The following is a 20,306-nucleotide window of genomic DNA, read 5'->3' on the forward strand; positions in this document are numbered from 1 at the left end:
TTAACCCTAGTTGAATTGCAAAATCAACGGCGGGAGCTTCTCTTGCCCGCTACATTATTCCCCTATACGTGCCTGCGTGTCGTAGGGGTAACGAGAATGCAAACGGTTCTGGCAGGCTGATTCTGATATCATTATCCCATATGAAAGGAGTGACCTGAGTTGGCAGCCCCTGCCCGTGGCACAGGGGTAACGTAGATTCAAACGTCATGAGAGGCTGATTTTTTTATGGTGGAGCACGGACACGGCACACAGCGACGAGCGGTTAGACTTGGCGTAGTATTGCTTTCGCAATAAAAAAAACAATCCGGGATGATTGGTGTGAAAGGAAATCTGAGTGAACTTTTTGATATGCATATTGCTGTGTACAGGCTAGCCTATAGCAAAGAAAGAGTTCTGTTAATTCTATTCGATCAGCTTAGCACCGCGAACCTGATCTTCAACATCCACTACTGGCGCGCATAATTGTGCCTCGGCAAAGAAGATGACGGCTCTTCGTCTTTAATTATTTTGTGATGTCTGTCGTCATTGCTATCACTGAACACATCAGCTGATTTCGCTTTCAGACAGTCGCAAGGGGGCGATGCGGTCGACAGTGAGGTGTCACAGTGGTTTGAAAACGCTGTAGAGACATCAGAACGTCCCCTTGAGAACTGGAAAAGGCTATCCATAGATAGTGTTGACGGTATTTACTCCACGGCTGGAAAACCTCCGCCATAGTCAGGACTTGGTAATACTTTATTCTCCCCCCGTTAAGAAAGGAAAAGCTCACAACCAATCCATTCCAATCCAAAAACAAAGAAAGAAGTCAGCTATTTCGATGCGTTTGTATCTGAACCTGTGTGAAGCGGGGAGCCTGCTAGACGCCGTCACTCGGTTCAAAGGTGACATGGAAGGTGAGTACAGGCTGGAAGAGCCACTCGCAGCTCGTTCCTAGTATTGTAGCGGATCACGGGGAGCCGTTTATTTATCTAACTCTAGCCTTCCCGCATAATTGCTTACACTAATCACTTTCTAATTCGGCGGGCGGCGCTTATAATTACTGGCCTTCCTTAAAACAACTTAAAATGAGTGCAACAGCCTGCCGCAGTCTGTGTGATATCGCTATTACGGGACCACTTCTGCAACTTTACGGTGTAAGACTGCACGCTGCGCTGCACAACCCTTCTACACATTTCATTGGTAATTATAATAGCAGTAAGCTTTGTCGATACCTTGGCAGACGCGTATGGCCGAGCACTTCTTTCTTAAACACACAGATGACATGGGCGAATTATTTGCTCTAATCCCAATTTGTTTCATTGAAGCATCCCTTTCCGAGCCTAGCCCTTCACTCCAACCCCAGCGATATCGCTCACTGAGCCTATTGTAGGCTGATAACTCCCGCAAGGCCCACTTAGCACCCTGTTTAGGTGTTGTGCTGAAAAACACAAAATGATGTTTTCATTTCGACCATTTCATGTCACGCACGATCATTCGGATTGTGCATGAGAAAGTGATGCATAAGCCGGCTTTCATGTGCCAGCGTCAATTACCATGTAGCAAGAAGCCATTATGCATATCTTCCGGAACGGTAATAAGAGTTTGCCGGCACAACTCAGGAGAAATAATCTATACTAGCACGTTACATTACGCTACACGCATGCCTTCAGGCTCGTAAACGTTAGCACAGGGCTTATCAAGGCGCAAATTGTGGATACTAGCAGTATAACACGGAGTAAAAAGTAGACAGGAGCGAGCGTTGTGCGTCGGGCTCGCGTACGTGTGTCCATGTTCTTTGCTACACTGTGCTTGCGATTAAACCCAACGTTGCATCAATTTTGAGCCTACGTATTGAGAGCGACAGACATCTTGCACGAAAGCCGTCCTTGGTTATTAACGAAGTTATTTCGTCAAAGGAAAAAAAAAAAAAGCACCGAAAATATTATTTGATTCGAGCACTTCCTCTTAGTATTCTGCGATTCAGTGCACTCTAGGGCAGCGAATGCCCTCTTGTATCGTTTCTGTACAAGAGCATTGCAACGCCTCACTACAGGCGCACTATCGAAAGCATGCATTTTAATCTATCTACTAGTTACGCCTAATTTCAATATGGAGGGTAAGCCCCACCGCATAAGAGGAGTCTGCACTTTTGCGAGGGGTATAATCTTCCGCGTATGTTCACTGCTGCAGGTATCGCCTTTTTGTTTTTTCGCAGTTAAGCGCAAGTATGTTACATTTAGTCTTCATGGCCTAGGATTCAAGGCGAACCTCTACCTATAGCTTTTGATATCGCTCACCTACGCTTCTCCCCCATACTTCTTTTCCTTACTTGTTTACTGCGACAAGCCACTGGTTCGCACACTGTTTCTAAACTACGTGGAAACTGAGTTTCGTCAGTGCAGGCACGAGGCTTTGGGAAATTGCTACGCCATTAAGCTCCCTAGTGAGAAATAGGAGGCCGAGACGAACGACTGTCAGTGTATTACAGCTAGCTCCATGCCCGCTGCGCTGACTCCTGTTCCGCTATCCGCTTTGCGCTTTTCCTGGCGAGGAACGGGACTCGGGAGCAGGCTGAAGAGCGCTGGCGTGTTCGCTAGCCATTCAAGTTCGTGGAAGAGGGACCTGTGGGCCCCGAGGAGTAGGGAGAACTGGGCACATTAGAGGCTAGAGAGAAAAGATTCCAACACTCCGGCCAAAATTTAATGAGAAAGACCGAAGTTTCGGGGCTTACTCGGCACCTTCTTCAGGGTTCCATAGGTGGGCGCAAGGGGCGTGCCTTTTAACGCGACAGGCCCTGTTCTGGAGAAAATCCGGCATTGTCAGCGTTGCGAGTTCACGGGCACGGCTCTGGCAGGTGGTGGCCACTGATTGCTGGACGGGCTGCGTTCCTTCAGGAGATCCACACGGCATGGCACGAGTTGTCAAACAGGGCTTCTCCTTTGAGATGGGAGAGATAGATGGGAGGTAACTAAACCATCGGGACCCTTGAATTCCGAGTAAGGCACGTTGCCCCTAGGCCACTCTTCGGATGGATTGTTCAAGGCGGAGCTTTATATCTACGTCGGGTGGTGGCCTTCATCATAAACTGGTACCTTAAAACTGTATGCTGACTAGTTTTCGTGCAGTATTAGAGGTACAAATTGAAAAATTAGTAATTAATCGAGCAATAAACTGCATGCACAGGAACGAGGATCCGCAAAGAGAGCCGCAGGCGGGAACCATTAACGCTATACCATCACGCCCTTTTAGGCGGAGCTCAAGCGTTCGCCAAATTTTGACGGAAGCTGACGGAAGGGCGCCTCGGGATCGTTTAAAGTTACCCGAGATGTTACGGGTGCCGGATGCACGTACTTCCACCCCTTTGTGGCCCATCGCCTTTCAGCAAACGGGGAGCGCAGCCTTTCCATGGGCGGCTGTTTTCTCAAGATGACTCGTTAAATCGAAAAAGGTGGTGAGGCCCGACCAGCGACGCGAAGCTCTTCTTCCTTTCTGTTGTAGGTTGCGCTACTACAAGGAGACCCTGCTAGACATGGTGCTGCGCATCCTCACCTACTTCCTCACTGTGCTCACTGTGCGACTGCGCTCTTTATTCTGCTGGTGTCCCTCGTCGAGGCAGAGCCTGGATGATGCAGAGCGCCGGGTCCTTGGCTGTGAGTACACGCCTTTGGTCGACTCTGGCAAAAAGCGCATGTTAGAAGCACTGCGGTATATAGCTTCCCCAGTGAAGCCTGGTGCATCGCTGCCTGCGTTGGCACTGTTCAATGCCGGGTTTATTCCAAGCGGCACTAATCTAACGGATAGAGTGCACTTCAATTGGACGTGTTCGAAAGTCTGCCTTTTTTAAGGTGGTTTCGGTAAAGTGTAAATGACTTCGAACCACTTGCTGAAAAACGCTGCGGTACAAGTGTCTCTTTTATGTTCATCTTGGAAAAATCAGCCCACACGGAGGAGAACTAAGAAGAGTGGACCCACTTTTCTTAGTCCTCTTCTTAGTCCTAAGGACCACGAACAGTGAACGCACTCTTCTTAGCCCTGTCCTGTCCTTAGTTTTTCTTTCGATTTGCCGCAGTGACTGAGCAATTTTATTATTCGGCTGTGAGTCTTTGATCGCGGAATTGAACCGTATATAGTCGCTGTGGTGGCCGCATTTAGGCGGAGGTGATACGCAAAACGCACCCGCGCGCTGCGAGATTTACGTCAGTGCGCGGCGTCTGTCATGTCGCACGTTTGCTACCCACCCCATTTTAAACCACACTTCTTATTATATAAGTAATATTTATATATTTCTAATATTTGCTACGTTTCCTGTTACATTTCGCGTACTATAACCCAGTGTTTCTCATGCAACCCGTCTCTGCAGTCATACGCCAGTACAGAAACAATATTTCACATAGGCATGCACACAAGCATGCCATAGGTGGACCTACATCTGGTTACCGCAACTTTACTGACTTCGTCCTTGTCTAGGGCGCAGAGGAGACAGTCACGGCTGGAAACCCTCGTGAATTAAAATCAAACCGCCCTCGAAGCAGTGTTGGCAACAAAGCTTTACAAGTAACGGTGTTACCAGTAATGCGCTACTTTTTAAAATTTTTACTACTCCCCTTTGTAACTTCTTCACCGTGTACGGGTGTTTGACTTTGAACCGAGGAGAAACCACGTAGTATCTATGACATCAGTCGGCTCGGCGCGCCCGCTCGTGGCAACCCTGAGTCCCTGACATCAGTCAACCGCAGCTACGCTGGAGCCGTGGCGCTCGATCTGTCTATAGATAGCCTCCGCTGCCTCTTAGCCGTTGATAACGGATCACAACAGCTCTCGACAATTTGACGGTAGCTATCGTCATGAATGATGCAGGCGAGACGCCTCGTGAACTGCTTGCGTCTCAGAGGTTGCGAAGACGACAGGCCGAATCCGATCATTCAGTGGACGCAGCTCGCAGGGAGGTTACCGCACAGAGACGAAGAGAGGCGGGTCGAGCGTAACGTGCCGCCGCTTCTACCTTGGTTACTTAGGTTTATAGAGTTAAACATTTGCCAAATTTTTTTGGACAACTTAATAACGTACTCGTTGCCATTTCGGAGCTGCAACTGGTAACGGACTCAAGTTAACATTTTCGGTAACCTGCGGTGTCAGGTTGCTATTTACTTTTTATTCTAACTGTCCCCCCTCCGTCCCCGTCAAAAAAGGACTCGGAGCACCTATCGTGGTGCTGCAAACAAAGAAAACAGGTGCTCTCGACGGCTCTTGTTGCGGCTCGCATGCATTCCATAAAACACATACCCTTGACAAGGCACTCAACTAAAAAAAAAAAAAAAAAAAGCAGCATATCCATAAAGCACGAAACACATGCACGAACACACATCCACATATCTTCCCTGTTGATTAACTTCCGCACCAAGGTGTAGTTATCAGAAAGTTGCTGCGATACTCTAACACTGTCTACCAACTTAGTTTACAAAATAAATTTTGTTTCTTTCTGTCTTCCATTACAGCTACATTTCCAATCATTGAGTTCCTGAGGGAGCGAGGCTGACCTTGAGAACTTTTGCATAAACAGTCGCGTTTTTGCGGTAACTGTACAGGCTCAATGAAAAAAAAAATGCTTATGTCACCGAATATGTTTTTCCTAGAACTGTGCCATTTAAGCATAATTTATTGCTGCACAATTTGCGCGCCTTTTCTTTTTTGTGAGTAGGAGTACACCGAGCATTTTGGAACATCACATTTTTCCCAAGTACTGTAAATTTGTGGAGATTTCAGGCGACATTTTGCTTGTGAAGTTAGAATTAATGACGAAATGTTATTTTATGCTTATATCACATTCAGAAAATGGTGTCATCATGTGCCACAGATCATATGTAACTCTACAGGCAACTTTAGATTGTTAAGCTCGTGCAAATTTGTGCAATGTATTCTCTTTAAATCTGGATTTAGGGTAGAATATTTGTTTGGGCTAGAACTTTTATGTGAAATATGAGATTTATAGTATTGTGCGTTAATGCAGCAAAGATGCACTGATTAAAATTTATGACCATGGAGTAATGGCAAACTATCGTGCGGTACTCATTTTTGGTAATGGTGCCATAACGCGCCACCTTTTTCTTTTTTTTTTTTTTTCAGGTAACGTAGGAAGTTAACGCGTTGCTATTTTGTAGCGCAACGAGTAACGTATTTAGTTACTTATTTTCGGTAACGCATACGACACTGTCTCGATCTCTTCGCTCGAGCCACTTCGCCATCTCGGCAACACGTGGTTTTCTTTTCCGCCGCTTCCCTACGCCTACGTGATTGGCTTGGTCTATAGACTTCAGTCCCGAGCTTATTTCCCTTTTATATCTTTGGAGATCTCTCCTTTTATTTACGTAGCAAGTAGTTTGGTAACGTGAATAGGGGCAAGCCAAATGGCTAAGGCGTGGTCCCACTATAGTCTCGCAGTAGGCGGAGAAAATTGGTCGATGAATTTCCTTTACTTCCTTGAGAGAGCCACTTTTCTTTTTCCTCTTGTTGTGCTTTGTTCCACCGCGTTGGCATGAATGCGACATAGTAGCGCATCACATCCGCAGAGACCATAACTGTGCAACATGCAATCGATTACAATTAATTCATGAAAAGAAAGCAAGCGAACAATTATACAGAAGTAATCGACACCTAATGCGCCATCTTCTTTTACGGCGTAGCACAAACATACATGGACGAGAATGGGTTTATGCAGCTTGATTGATTTTTACTTGCTTGCAGTACAGTCACAGGCAAAAGTTTGGGGGACGTGAGTAGGTGGAAAAATATTTATTTCTGAGTGACTGGGCAAACGTAAGGAATTAAATGTGCTGAATCGTGAGGGTACATTCACGCCCTATTCAGGGAAAAAATATCACAAGAAACTAGAGAAGAAAAAAATGTTTTTTTTCCCCCTAAGTCCGCGTCCCGCAAACTTTGTCCCTGACTGTGCGTATGCAGCAGTGTGCCCTCTTCCAGTAACGCATCCGCTCTAGTGGCAGCCAGTCGCAAATGCAGATTTGCATGCGGAAGCGAAATTCGATGTTAAGTGGAAATAGTTTAACACAGTGCTGGCTTCGTCTTGCCAAATTAGATGCACATGACCCGACTGCAGACATGCCTCTCAAGCCATTCACAGAGCTGCACTTCATTCACTTGAGTCCTGTGCGTGCGGGGACCACGTGCGGGGACCACGTGCGCAGCGAAGTCACATGCCATTCTACAGCGTATGCCCTCCAGAATGGCGGTTGTGCCAGTGCGGAGAAAGATACTATAGGGAAAGGTCCATTCCACTGGCAGTTATTTTCCCAAATTTTCGTTGGCATTTTCAGCATACCCGTATAGTAACACACTGAATCCTATCGCGATACACTCGCCAGAGGGAAGTGCATCACTTCAACATATACGAACACCTTGCGCACCACCTCGAAGTTATGCAAAAGCAGCGCGCTTCACTGTCGTTCGCGCTCTGAGCGTACAAAACCAAAGCTCACTATGCATGACCTTCTGCTGAGCAATCCTCAAAAAATGTGCAATGCGAAGGGTGGAACTCTGCGCTGGTGAAATTCTCGCCGCTCGCGCTTTCATATGCAGACGTCCTCGCCTCGTGCAGCTTCAGGTTCCGTGGCTAGGCCGTTGTCGGCTATTCCGTGCTACTCCAGTGTTTGCCATAGAGTTCACGTCCTCTAAGCTATGGGATTTGTTACAGCTTGCAAAGTCACTTCAGACATACATACGGGATTGGTGGAGACCGAATGATTTGTGTGGTGTCGAATACGCCAAAATTGGGTATGTTGTGCCACATGCAGGGCATATGCTGCCGTTGGGCATAGACGAGGAGAGGCGAATTTAGCCACGACTGGTGGCCTGCTTATCGCACCTCGCCGCCGACGCCCCAAGAAATGCAGGGGCGGCGTTGTTGAAAAGGGTCACAGTTAAAGCCATTTCAACGTGCTTCCGAAGTTTGATGCGGCACCGGAAAAAGGCTGCGCATATAGTAGTGTCAGGTATTGAAAGATTCGATATGCTATAGTATCGCATTCGTCGCCACATGTAACTTTTGGTTTTGATTCACGGGATAACGTTTCTTGAAACTTTCGTTCTCTATTTAAAGCGTAAGTGACAAAAAAGACAAATAGACTGGCTGGAACTATACTTTACTGGTAAAACTTCCGAGCTGCCCCTGAACGACGGTCACTCTTCTTCCGTATGTTTTCGATCTGTGCCTGTAACGTCCCGGCCTTCAGGAGTGATTTTTAACGCTATAGCTTTAACTCAGCTCTCCGGAAAATTCGGCTCCAGCGTTGGAGCTGTGAGCTGAAACATCATGGGCATAACTCTGGCAGGTGATAGCTTATAGCTCGCAACGGCCGGCAACAGATTGATCCTAAGGTTGTGTGGCGTCACGCAATGGTCGATGTGGCAGGAGCTGCCAACTCGGGCTTCACACTTAGACAGAAGGATGAAAGTATCGAATCATCCAGGAGACTTCCATTCTGAGTTATATATGCTACATCTAAAATTATTCCGCTAAGCCCCCCCCCCCCCCCCCCTTCTGTCTCTACAGCTGCTAATAGCGTTGACGCACACTCCCCCTTTTTACTCTTGTTTTTCTTTTCTGCAATGCAAAATTTTATTGTTTGCACATCTTCTATTTTATATTGGTTTAAGTTCGTTGTGCTTTTGGCGGTGTGGGCTGGGCAACATTGTTTTAGTCTTTTTTTATTTTTTATTGCCCACGCTAACTGCAGCTGCACAGAGATGACACTACCACCCCCGCCCTGCTTGAGCCAGCGGCACCCAGCAGTTCAGCGAGCAGTAGGGCAGTGCTCATTGAAAACATCTGTCGGGTGGTGTAGGGCTGCGACTAGTATATAGTATTAATTTCACTAGCGCGCTACTCTTGGAAAGCAGTATAGCGACAATGAGGGCGGCGGAGGTATGGTTGGTATCATACACACGGCTGCTTCAAAGGCGGGAGCTGTCGCTCCTTACCTTGTAAGTGAGCATTCGATTCTCACTGCCTTTTTTTCTAAGCATAGGACCTCAGCAAAGGTGTCTTGCTCGTGCGCACTTACTATACCTGCGTATTAGCGCAGATGTTTTGTGCATTTGGATTCAGTTTAGTCAATAATATTTCTTGGCTCGCTGCCGATGCCTTTGCAGCGATGGGGAAGCCATACAGCGGCTACTACGTGGACGTGGGGCGCATCAGTGACAGCCCTCCGCGTAGCAGCCGTGTGTGGACTGTACAGTTGGAGCCTGACGAGGAAGAAGGCTCCGAGGACCTGCCGCTGGTGCTGGTGCATGGCTACCTGTGCGGCGCTGCGCTGTGGGTGCTCAATCTTGAGGCACTGTCCCGCCGCCGGCGCGTCTACGCCATCGACCTCTTAGGCTTCGGCAAAAGCTCGCGGCCCACGCTCTCCAGCGACGCAAGCATTGCCGAGGCGCAGATGGCGCAAGGTAGGTGTGCGGGTCTCGGGCCAGTCTCCCAGGCAAGAAGCTTGATTTTAACGAAAAATGGAATGTCGCCAACATTGAAGATGAGTCGCGTTTTTAAATTTTCTTGGTCGGTAATGTGGTTACAATATCGAACGTAAAATATATGCTTTTAAAAACCCTTCTGGTTGACTTTCCTGCGTTGAATATTTATAAAAGCTTCGCTGGCGCTTCTTATGCATCAAATGCAAACGACGTTTTCGTGTTTCATGTGCAGAAGAAGTTAACATCACTTTTTAGGCAATACCTAGCCCTGTGACGCCATGTTATAAAGGTTCAGTTATATGCAGGAAAAGACCCTCAGCGAGCTTTCAAATGCGCATTTTTGACCTTCCACATTTCGAAGGTTATTGCCCAAGAAGACAGCTTGAAAACTAGCTTACCTTCGATGCTGACAACCTTCAATGTGGACAAAAATATGACCTTTTTAAATCTGTAGCATGAAAGTTGATTAGTTAATAATAAGCACATCTCTCACGGGCTTTAAAACAACGACCTGAAGGCGTATAAAAGAAAAATCGCCTTACATCTCGCTATACAAATCCTCACAGGTCACTTAATGTGGAACATCGGAGAGGTTTAAGTTTCCTATTTGTGCGCTACCCTACAGCTAAACAAGGACGATGCATATGTTCAGCTTTTGGCATAGGGCCATCCGCGCTCCATCTCGCATGGTTATTCCTCTAGCATTGCCACATGTGATAATATGACTGGTGAGGGGCGCACTGGGAGGTCGCAGATTTACCAGCCTTGTGGTTGTGGTTATCGTGTCATTTGTCCCAACTTTGCACGGGCCCCCGTACATGGCTCTAGCTGGTCATGTTTTGCAGCACTCGAGGCGTGGCGGCGACAGGTGGGCCTGGAGCGGTTCGTGCTGCTGGGTCACAGTTTCGGCGCCTTCGTGTCGTCGGCGTACACTCTGCGGCATCCCCAGCACGTGGCGCACCTCATCCTTGAGGACCCGTGGGGCTTCTCCGAGAGCCGCGTGCCAGACACGGCCTTCCAGCTACTGCCCTGGCTCGTCACCGCCTTCACACTCGGCCTCAAGTTCTTCAGCCGCGCCGACATCTGCTCGGTGCTACGCGCCGGCGGAATCCTAGGTGAGGATTTTTGAGGGTTTTAAGCTGAAAGTCTTTCTAGGCTCGCGAAACGAAATCTCTTGCGCGAGAGTTGTGGGCGAGATCTGTCAACGCCTCTAATTAGGATGCGTTGGATCTATGTGCGAGATTCCCCGAGATGTGTTCTCCTTGTCTAGCGTTCTTGCCATCTGCAATCCCACACTTGAACGCGCGCCGAGGAATGCCACGCGACAGGAGCGATGATGTGCCGTCCAAACTCGCACTTGCCGGAGAGAGTGGGACAGATACTGCACGCCTTTCCTTTCCTATAAACAACTTATAAATATATGTAGCACTGCAGCGAACGCTGATAAGAGGCAAACGATGCATGGCAAATGATAGGAGAGGAAGGGTAGGCTTTCGCCATTCTCCTTTTAAGAGACATCCAAGAGACCCTCTAATTTTGTCGCCCGACATGTGCGACCCTTCAACAAATAGGCGTTCGAGCTTTCGAGCCGAATTAAAGGAGCCAGTATGAATAAGTTGGTTATCGATAGACGATTTTTAAAAAATCGTTTATATATGTAGTGCGCTGACCCGATGAATCGGCATTTAGGCCAAATCGTTGCTAGGCGAGGGCTGCGAACGTAATCTATGCTGGGGGTATAAATCGCGTCCGTTTTGGCGTGTCGTCGAAAGGCAAAGGCCGGCAGAGTCGTGTATAAACCGTATCTGTTTATTTGGTGGCTTCTTCTGGGAGCAAGGCTGCCAAGGGACCTCGCTGGGGAACAAGAGCTTCCGAAGCCGAATAGGCATGACGCACACACGCACAAAATAAGGGACGATCGCTGACCACCGGCTTCCGGCGAGCGTCGGTTATCAGGCTATCGCACTCGCTTTGTCACTGCACACGTACTCGATAAGGCGCTTGCGGCGCCATAGACAAGCCTAGTTTACAGCAGCGCCGACCCGAATTCGCGAGACTTTCACGACGCCACTTACCCGATCACGAAGGTGCATGGAGGTGCCGGAGCATGTCTGGAGGAGCGAGCAACTGCCCTCTCCTGAAATCATACGTAACTTGCATGTGAGTTGCTGTGCTGGACGCATCTAAACGAGGATCCCTATAAAGAGGGCCTTTGCTACAGCTAAGAACATGGTCTCGGTTTTGACGCGACACAAGTGTTTTTCAGCGATAGCTCATTGGGAGCGTCGCCTGGGTAGCGCTTGTTTCCTATTAGAAGAGAAAAACGTCTATTATATGCGTCGGCGATGCCGCCAACTCACCTATCGCTGTGAAGAACGTTTTCAGCTGTGATATGGCGGCACAGAAGTGTGCTTTTTTTTTTTTTTTTTTTTTTTTTAACTCGATAACGCGAGGTACCCCTGTCGTGGAGACGACCAATACACATCTATTCACATGCTGGGTTCGCCACGTGGGTTCGCCAGTGGTTACGATGGTTCTGTGCTCTTTTAGAAGGTTTACAGTTTTGAGACGAAGGCAACTGATTATAAATTTATTTTAGCTCTGTGACTATATTGGGGGCTACGGCGGACACCAGGTAAGAGAAAAACTGCTTCCATTAGTTCGCTGATTAAGCAAACACATTAACTTTTAAATTTTCATTCTAAGGTCTGTGTAGTATTTGCGCAATTGTAGCTCATCCTCAAGGTAGTATAACCGCAAAAAAAAAAAAAAAAAAAAAAAAAAAACTTTTTTCAAACAAAAACTGTAACGCGCGCTACAAAGGTCGCAAATATCACCCTGGTAGGCAGTTTCACGCGCTAGCACAGTGCCTGTTACATACATCGATCGAACCAGAGATTTCGTCAATCTGCTGGCATCATCTAAAGCTAGACGGGCGCACGGTGGTTCATTGTCAGTTTTGTTACGCCCTCGGTCTCAGTGATAGATGCCGCGTCGGTACCCAATGCGCGCAGTCATTGCGCTTGCAGTCCGGCCAAGGTAGATATAGTCCGGCCTCAAAGCGCGCATTGGGAGAGCGATCTACGCCGGAACCGCCGCTGACGCTGTGTTATTAGGCGAAACCGCCTGTCAGTGTCACATCTGTGGGCCTTCTAACATCCAATACAATTTTTTAAAGAAAATCTTTTTACGTGGCTATACTATTTGGAGGACGAACTCCAACTCTGTAAATGCAACATACCTCCTAAAATAAAACAAAAAAGAATAATTAACGTATTTAGTTAATTAGCGGACTAATTGAAGCCTTCTGCCCCTTTATGTGTGTCCTCCATAGCCCTCAATATAGCGCCAAAGCAAAAATTGATCTAGGGTCAGGTCCCCTTTTTCAAAAATTTTGAACTTTAAAAAAAAAAAAAAAAATCAGAAAACACCCGGAATACACCAACACAATGCAGGGAACGGGGGAAGCCGATCGAAACCCCTCTCTTTACTAAGTGAAACGTTTATGCGTAAAAACCACATTGCTCCTCTTTTTTCTTCGGAACAAATAGCAAACAAGAAAATGAGATTGGGGGGGGGGGGGGACCCTTAAGCTCCGCCACGAGTGGTGTGACTCTACTGCTGCCGTCTGCGGCTCTTTTTGCGGATACTCGTTCGCGTACACGCACCTTGGATCTCGCTTAATAACTAATAGCTGGATTGTACCTCTATTATCTCATACATACTCATTGCATAGATTCATAAGATACCACATTCTGTGAAAGACCACGCGACACATAGATATGAATCCCTGCTTAACCACGCCGTAAGAACGTGCCTGCTTGGCCTAGGAGCAGCATGTCTGAGTCTGAATGCAAGGATCTTGGTCCTAAAGGGTCCGATTCCCTTTACCCTCAATCGGAAAAGAGACGCTCGGGCTGGCAGTTCCTGCCAAATCACATTGTCGCGTGACGTTAAACAACCCGCCTATCAATTAGTGTCCGGCCAAGTCACCTGCCAACTATCACCTGAGAGCCATGGCTGAACGTTTTTCGCTCATTATGTCGAAAGCATTTTCTCGAGAACAGGGCATTTAGCGCTGACGCGTTAAAAATATAACGTACGACTGGGCACACCTTCCCAACTGCTTGATTCAGCGCAGTGGTGTCTCTCCTTTTTCTTCGCCCTTATGTTTGGTTTAGCTTGGTTTATGGAGTTTAGCGTACCAAAGCGATTCAAGGCGATGAGAGACGCCGTAGCGGAGGGCTCCGGAAATTTCGATCATCTGGGGTTCTTTAACGTGCACTGATATCGCACAGCACACGGACGCCTTGCTTTCCGCCTCCATCGAAACTCGACCGCCGAGGCCGGGATTCGATCCCGCATTCGGGAACTGTAGTCGAGTATCCTAACCACTCCACCATCACTGTGTGTGTGCGTGTGTGTGTGTGTGTGTGTGTGTGTGTGTGTGTGTGTGTGTGTGTGTGTGTGTGTGTGTGTGTGTGTGTGTGTGTGTGTGTGTGTGCGTGTGCGTGTGCGTGTGCGTGTGCGTGTGCGTGTGTGTGTGTGTGTGTGTGTGTGTGTGTGTGTGTGTGTGTGTGTGTGTGTGTGTGTGTGTGTGTGTGTGTGTGTGTGTGTGTGTGTGTGTTAGCTATTCGTTATTCATGTGCGTCAGCTTCAAAACGCTATCCAAGAGCTGCCTATGCCTATGAATGTGCAAAACTTGAAAAACGCTTGCTTTTCGAGCATTGCACATCCCTCTTCTGATTCAAAGAGAAGTTTATGTTTCTATTTCTTCACGATCTCCATGCGCAAATCATATTACTTTCTTGCACATGTATGTGCCGTCCTCGAAGCAACAGAATGACGGGCTTGTATCGCGGCAATGAGCATAAATACTCTTTCCTTGCACACGAATCCCGAACTATACGTCAGTGCAGATCATACGAGTGGCGCCGGGCTGAAGTCGGCGTGCGTTGCACTTCTCGCAGCCGGTCATTATTTTCGTGGCTTTGTGTGCGCTTGATATGTGTTTCCGTGCTGCATAGAATTAGCCGCCCGTGAGCATCTCATTACAGCCGCCATTTATCGTCTTGTTCTTGCAGGACCTCCATTCCTAGGAGTCGTGCTGTCGCACGAAACAAACATGTTCCGTAAAATTGTGCAGGACGACACTGCGGTCGTCAGTTATTTCTATCACTCCAACGTACGAAGGCCCAGGTGAGCACCTACATTTTAGTCCGTGTGCCACTGTGTCTTTACGCACTGCTTGTCAGGGAAGTTTACTTCGCCCTTGTAAGGGGCTAAACGGTCTGGCAATGGCGTGCCAATGGCAGCACTCCTTATCTGCTTTTGGTCGTGTTTCCTCACGCTGAACTTCATGGCAGTTACGGCAGATTGGCATGATTACTATGTCGATACCACCAATTCGCTGGTACTGCTTGAAAAAAAAAAAAAGGGCACAAGCTGAGATCTTCACAATGGGGATATTGATCTATAAGGTGGAACTACAGGCCAAGTCAAGTTCGTAGGCCGTTGCGCACTTTCGCTTTGTCTTCGCTGCACACAGCGTGCTTCGGAGCAGATTAAGTTAAATATTTTAACGCAGCCTCTTCGTTAGGGGTCACGCGTTTGTGCCTGTGCAGCTCGCATGTCCTTTAGGCTGCGCTACAGGTCAAGAGTCAGTACCAGCTGCCTTACAATTTTACTTCACTTCCTCCGCACAGCACCTCCCGAGCGCTCTAGACAAGTGTGATCGACTCTGTACATACACACATCTTAGGTTCCGCTGCTTGTTTAGCATCCTTCGCACATTTGTGCTTGCAGGAAAGTTCGCGCGTCACGTTAGCTCAGTAAGGGTCATTCATTCGGGTAGCTCCTGCGCCTTAGGAGCTTTCTCAAAAAGAAACTGCTTCCAAGAAGTAGTAGCCTTTATTGCACTTTTTGAAGCGAAGTCATATTTAGTGAAGCGCCAGGTTCTTGTTTTACAGTAGAGCTGGGTTACCTTTTACTTATGGCAGGAACTAGGTGCCATATTGTTCCTTTCGTGCGTAAGTAACTCGTGAATCAATCAGCGAACACCCTCTTGTATTATTCGTTTTGTCTTCAATTCCTAGCGGTGGCCGTGACACTTGCGTGTAGAATCGCAAAGACAGAGGCTTGCTTAAGAATCAAGTGGCAACATTAAGCCGGCGATGGAGCTCCGAGGTTTTGTGGGCGATTAATGTTGACAGCGAGTGATTCCAGGGAAGTGCTCAGATCACTCCGCAAGTCGGCGAGGCTGAGAGATGGAGAGAGTTTGGGCGAGTAAACCTTGCCGACCGGCTCAAGAACGAGCGGGCCATAAAGCGGCGACCCCGGCTCCGCCGAGTCGCGTACATTGTGCACCGTCGTGGACGCGGGGCCTTCCTAATGACCACGGGTCGTTTCTCAAGGCACAAGGCCGAGGAGTACCGCGGCCGCTCCGAAACCGGACTCACGTGCAAGAATCCCGCAGTGCACGCATATGCGCTCGCAAAAGTGCACGCAAGGTGATGAGAATGGCGCTTTCGCTGACCCCCAAGGCCCGTGCGCGCGTCCTTCCCGAAGACACGTTACTCGTGGCGCTGCCACGTGGGTTCAGTAAGAACACGGCGCCGACGGACTTCCAGCGTCGCGCAGAATGGCTAGTCCGATAAATAATGTTACTCTTCCAATGGCACGCGCGTTTTCGGATACAAAAGCTGGCTCTTTTCGCTGTGATCGAACAAGCGCCGCTATGCTCGCATTGCTTCTGGGGTCGCCTCTCTCTCGACCTGTCTTCCTTTCTAGGCAATTATTTCCCTTTTAAGTATAAATCACCAACATACCCAAACTTCTATGCTTCAGTTGCCGAAGACCCCATGGTAGATGGCATGCCATCAATCAAAATTATTTTAATTCAATAAGCATATGTGATACCATTAAGAGACAGGAAGCCTGCAGAGTGGGTCAGAGAAATAAATCAAGTTACCGACATTCTAGCGGATATCAAGAAGAAGAAATCGGCATGGGCAGGACATGAAGTGCGAAGAAAGGATAACCGATGGTCGCTGAGGGTAACAAACTGGATTCCAAGGGAAGGAAAGCGTAGCAGGGGACGGCAGAAAGTTAGGTGGGCGGGATCGTTAAGAAGTTCGCAGGGGTCAAGTGGATGCAGCTGGCGCAGAACCGGGTTAAGTGGAGAAATATGAGAGAGGCCTTCGCCCTGCAGTGGGTATAGTCAGGCTGATGATAATGATGACACCCGCAGGCGGGCTCTTGCGTGAGACGATGATTTTCAGGAAAGAAAAAAGGAGCGTTGCTTTGCCTTTACATGTTATTTACTCTTGTGTTTTGTTGCTGCTTTGGTTTCTGTTCGCAGCGGTGAGGCTACGGTGAAGGCGCTGATGCACAGATTTCCGTGGGTGAAACATCCGATGGGCACCAGGCTAGTGGCGCTCCCACCAGAAGTGGGGATCACCTTCATCTACGGCGCACACAGCTTCATGGGCCGAAAGCCTGCGTTCGCCATACGTGAAGCCAGGACTCAATCTTACGTCCAAGTTCACGTGAGTTGGTCTATTTCTATTCTCTGGCGCTTTCTGCGCTACCACTTCCGCAAAGAGCGTTTAATTCGTGGAAATACTAACTCTTATTTGGCAACTCTTTAGTTCTATAAATACATCTCTGTATGTGTTCACATTTGCCGGTGTGGGTGTGAAAATTGTGGAAGAAGCTATTTATAGTCCGTTTGCGAACACATCTTCATCAAATTTACGGTGGAGGATTTTATTGGAGAAGGGGATGTTGTGGAGCATTACTTCTTGTAAAAAATATGCCACGTATGTCTAGCCCGAAGTATGCACTGTGACTTCCACTGCCCTCTACGTTTTTCGATAACGTTTAATACCTGGTTAGTGGACTACTAATTTCTCAACTCTACAGCATCATAGTTTTTAAAGCTTACTAACCGTAAACAGCTTAGTTTGGACATCTTTTGCCCTTCAGATGCTGACCTAGATTCATTTATTCAAACCCCTTCCTTAACTTTTCCTGAACAGGTTCTTGAAGACTGCGGCCACAACCTGCACTACGAGAAACCCGAGGAGTTTTGCGACGTTGTCAACAAGGCGTGCGAACTTGTCGACGGGAGGCTACATCTGGAGGCTGACTAGCTGGCACAAGCCTTCCAAAAATTGCGTCTTTCTGGTGCTAGCAGTTGAAACGGAGAACAAAAAAAAATTTAGAGCATGATATTCTGTGAAACACGCCTCAAATGCCACCTAAGTGTCACTCAAGGTTTTTAAACTCATACTTAGGCGTGCCAGAAACCAAAGAACAATTTAGTGAATTGCCTTTGAAAGAGCATTTTTTTTTTAGATTTTACTATTCGAAAGTCACTTTATTATTGCCCGCGCAATTCCTTTGTGAATTGCCGCGTTCCTCGGGTTCTAAGTTTAAGGACCCTCCAACTATTACGATCAACGCTAACAGGAAGGTACTGCAAAATTCGTTCTCTTGTCGAAAGAGAAGATGGACAGAAGGAGATCTTAGTTAAATTAATAAAAGCAATGCAAAAGTGGCAGTGGTACTTCGCGAGAAGTTGCAATTGCCAGTGTATATATTCAGCTTTTTTGTGTATATTGTTTTCGATTAAGTGACGCGATACAGGTGCATCTTCCATATAGAACATTTTATTCGTGAGAACACGCTCTCGCAGAAGAATATGCCCCAAACGAGACGAAAGAGCACTTTGGTTCCTCCCCTAAAATCACTGCAATTTCAGTTAATGCGTGCATTTTTAAGCATAAGCGCGCTTACGCGTGTTTCTGCGCACTGACAATTCAAGTCGGATATTTATTTTTTTTTCTATTTGCTTATTTATTAAGTTCGCCTTCTCAACCCTTCAGCGGGCCCAACAACAATGTGCGTTTCCAGAAAGAATCTTAGTCTTGTTCTCTTGAAGACTATTTGAGTGGGTTTATGACTAGCAATAAATGAAGTCTTCAGGCAACGCACTACCAAGATGCACTTTTCACTGCTGTGATCGCACCTAGTGTCATCTGCTGCATTCGAGTGTGAAATCGATTCTGTGAAGTTGTGTGTTGTCGGAGAGTTGTCTTATTGTTATGAGGGGCGAGGATATACATATACATCTTGAGATCGTATCGCGAAAAAGCGAGAGCTTTGAAAATTTTCACGAATTGTTCCTTATTTTGGAAAAAACGTATGTTCATCGAGTTTTCTTCTTCGTTGTGCCCTCATTTCAGTTCTGTTTTTGTATGTGGCTTTCTGTCACAATAGAGAGGTTTGGTACTGCGCGATATGAGTGATTGCTTGCTTAGCGAAATGGCGGTCCAGAGAGCGCATGTGCAAAACGTTAACGGGAATATTCATTAGCGCATGCAAGCAATTTTCTGATGTTAGCGTTGTGCATTTTGCTCACTCAGAGCGATAACATGGTGGCCTCATATGAAGCAAAGTGCGCCCGCTCCAGCCGTTTAAGCAGCCACTATCCTGATTAGCACGTTTACCTGCACCTACTGGTGCGCCCGCTGTCCGCTATAAGTGACCTTTCTTCAGATACAAGTTACTATCTGTAATTATCCAAATTATCAAGATAAGCTCTCGATTGCAACCCGCCAAGACCTCACGGAGCCTACAGCGACGCACCAGCCCTCTGCCACTGCTCGGAAGGCGACAGAAATATGCTTATATTTCCGTCACGCTGTGTCATATGTTTCGATAACGTTACGCAGCAGTTTCTATTAAATTTGCCGAAGTAATTGTGTCATGTGATGGGAAGTATTCTTGCTTAAGCGATTGGGTACTCATAATTTGCTTAATTAGATAACGACTTAGTGTTTGCGTTTTGTATTTTACTTTGTTTTTAATCGTTGAGGCATTGATGGGAATTTTACTGGCTAAAGTTCTGTTACTGTTTTTACAAGTCATATAAGATTTCTAGTATATAATATTTTGGCAATTGGAGGCTGTGGCGGCTACATAAAAAAAGAAAAAATCCCTTCCATTTAAGCTATGTCGGGTTTAATGTCTTCAGAATGTTATACTAAACCTCTCTGTGGAGACAAGTCACTTGCGTCAGACTGAAATAATTGTCTTTAGGTCCGCTATCACTTATCACTGTCCTAAAGTTTTCCAATATTTTTCTGTCCCATCTTTCTTTGGTGTACTGCTCTGTGTCTTAACCAAAGCACTAAGTGCTTTCCGAGTGTGTTAACCGACTTTGCATTTTTCGACGTCTTCGAGCATCTCGGCGAGATGTTGATAAACGTCGTACGGAATGTCAAATTGCTCGTGATCCTGTAGAAGAGCAAACATTTGTTTAGTTTGTCATCGCCGTTTTCACGAAATGTGGCATTTACTGACCGCATTGCTTGTGCTCGTTAGTTGGTGATTTAGAATAAGTGCTAACTTTGTGTGACCGTTTTGTGTGTGGATAAATCTGAGCGTTGTGCTCCACCCTTTGTTCTTTTGCTGCCCAAGCAGCAGCGTGAATTTGAATATTTAAGAAACTTTCCTTTTTTCGTGTACAAATGTAAATACTACGAATTGTTACACACGACGCTGTGATCTGACGTACTTTTTCATTTCTTTTTTTGCCAGAGACCTCTGGAAATAAAACATTTTCTTGGAGCAACCGAGCAACCTTGCTATCATCTATAACCTTATTACTGTAACATTTACTAGTTCTGGTGTCTTGTTGTTGCAAAAGGAGAACAATAGTATGGTAGTATGGCAGCACGTCGTCAATACTACTACTAATAATTATATTTTGTTTATTTCTCGTACAAAAATGCAAATGCAGGCCTCACAAGCCTCAAAAGGCTTGAGAAGTCGCACCC

General features: G+C 47.0%; 1 protein-coding gene across 2 annotated transcripts in view; it reads left to right on the top strand.

Moving 5' to 3' along the window:
• The window catches only part of LOC146204163 ((Lyso)-N-acylphosphatidylethanolamine lipase-like), a 42,254-nt gene extending 22,153 nt beyond the window's left edge, over window positions 1-20,101 (top strand). For both annotated transcript variants that reach the window (XM_084589103.1, XM_084589102.1), the window contains exons 2-7: window positions 3,478-3,629; window positions 9,145-9,441; window positions 10,308-10,577; window positions 14,547-14,661; window positions 16,823-17,009; window positions 17,502-20,101. In XM_084589103.1, coding sequence (XP_084445229.1) covers window positions 3,478-3,629; window positions 9,145-9,441; window positions 10,308-10,577; window positions 14,547-14,661; window positions 16,823-17,009; window positions 17,502-17,615 — 1,135 coding nt within the window. In that variant the 3' untranslated portion in view covers window positions 17,616-20,101. The remainder of the gene's footprint in view (window positions 1-3,477; window positions 3,630-9,144; window positions 9,442-10,307; window positions 10,578-14,546; window positions 14,662-16,822; window positions 17,010-17,501) is intronic.
• The last annotated feature ends 205 nt before the right edge of the window (window positions 20,102-20,306 follow it).

The sequence above is a fragment of the Amblyomma maculatum genome, chromosome 1 (assembly GCF_055883805.1).
Source record: "Amblyomma maculatum isolate TAMU_Amacu chromosome 1, ASM5588380v1, whole genome shotgun sequence".
Taxonomy (NCBI): domain Eukaryota; kingdom Metazoa; phylum Arthropoda; class Arachnida; order Ixodida; family Ixodidae; genus Amblyomma; species Amblyomma maculatum.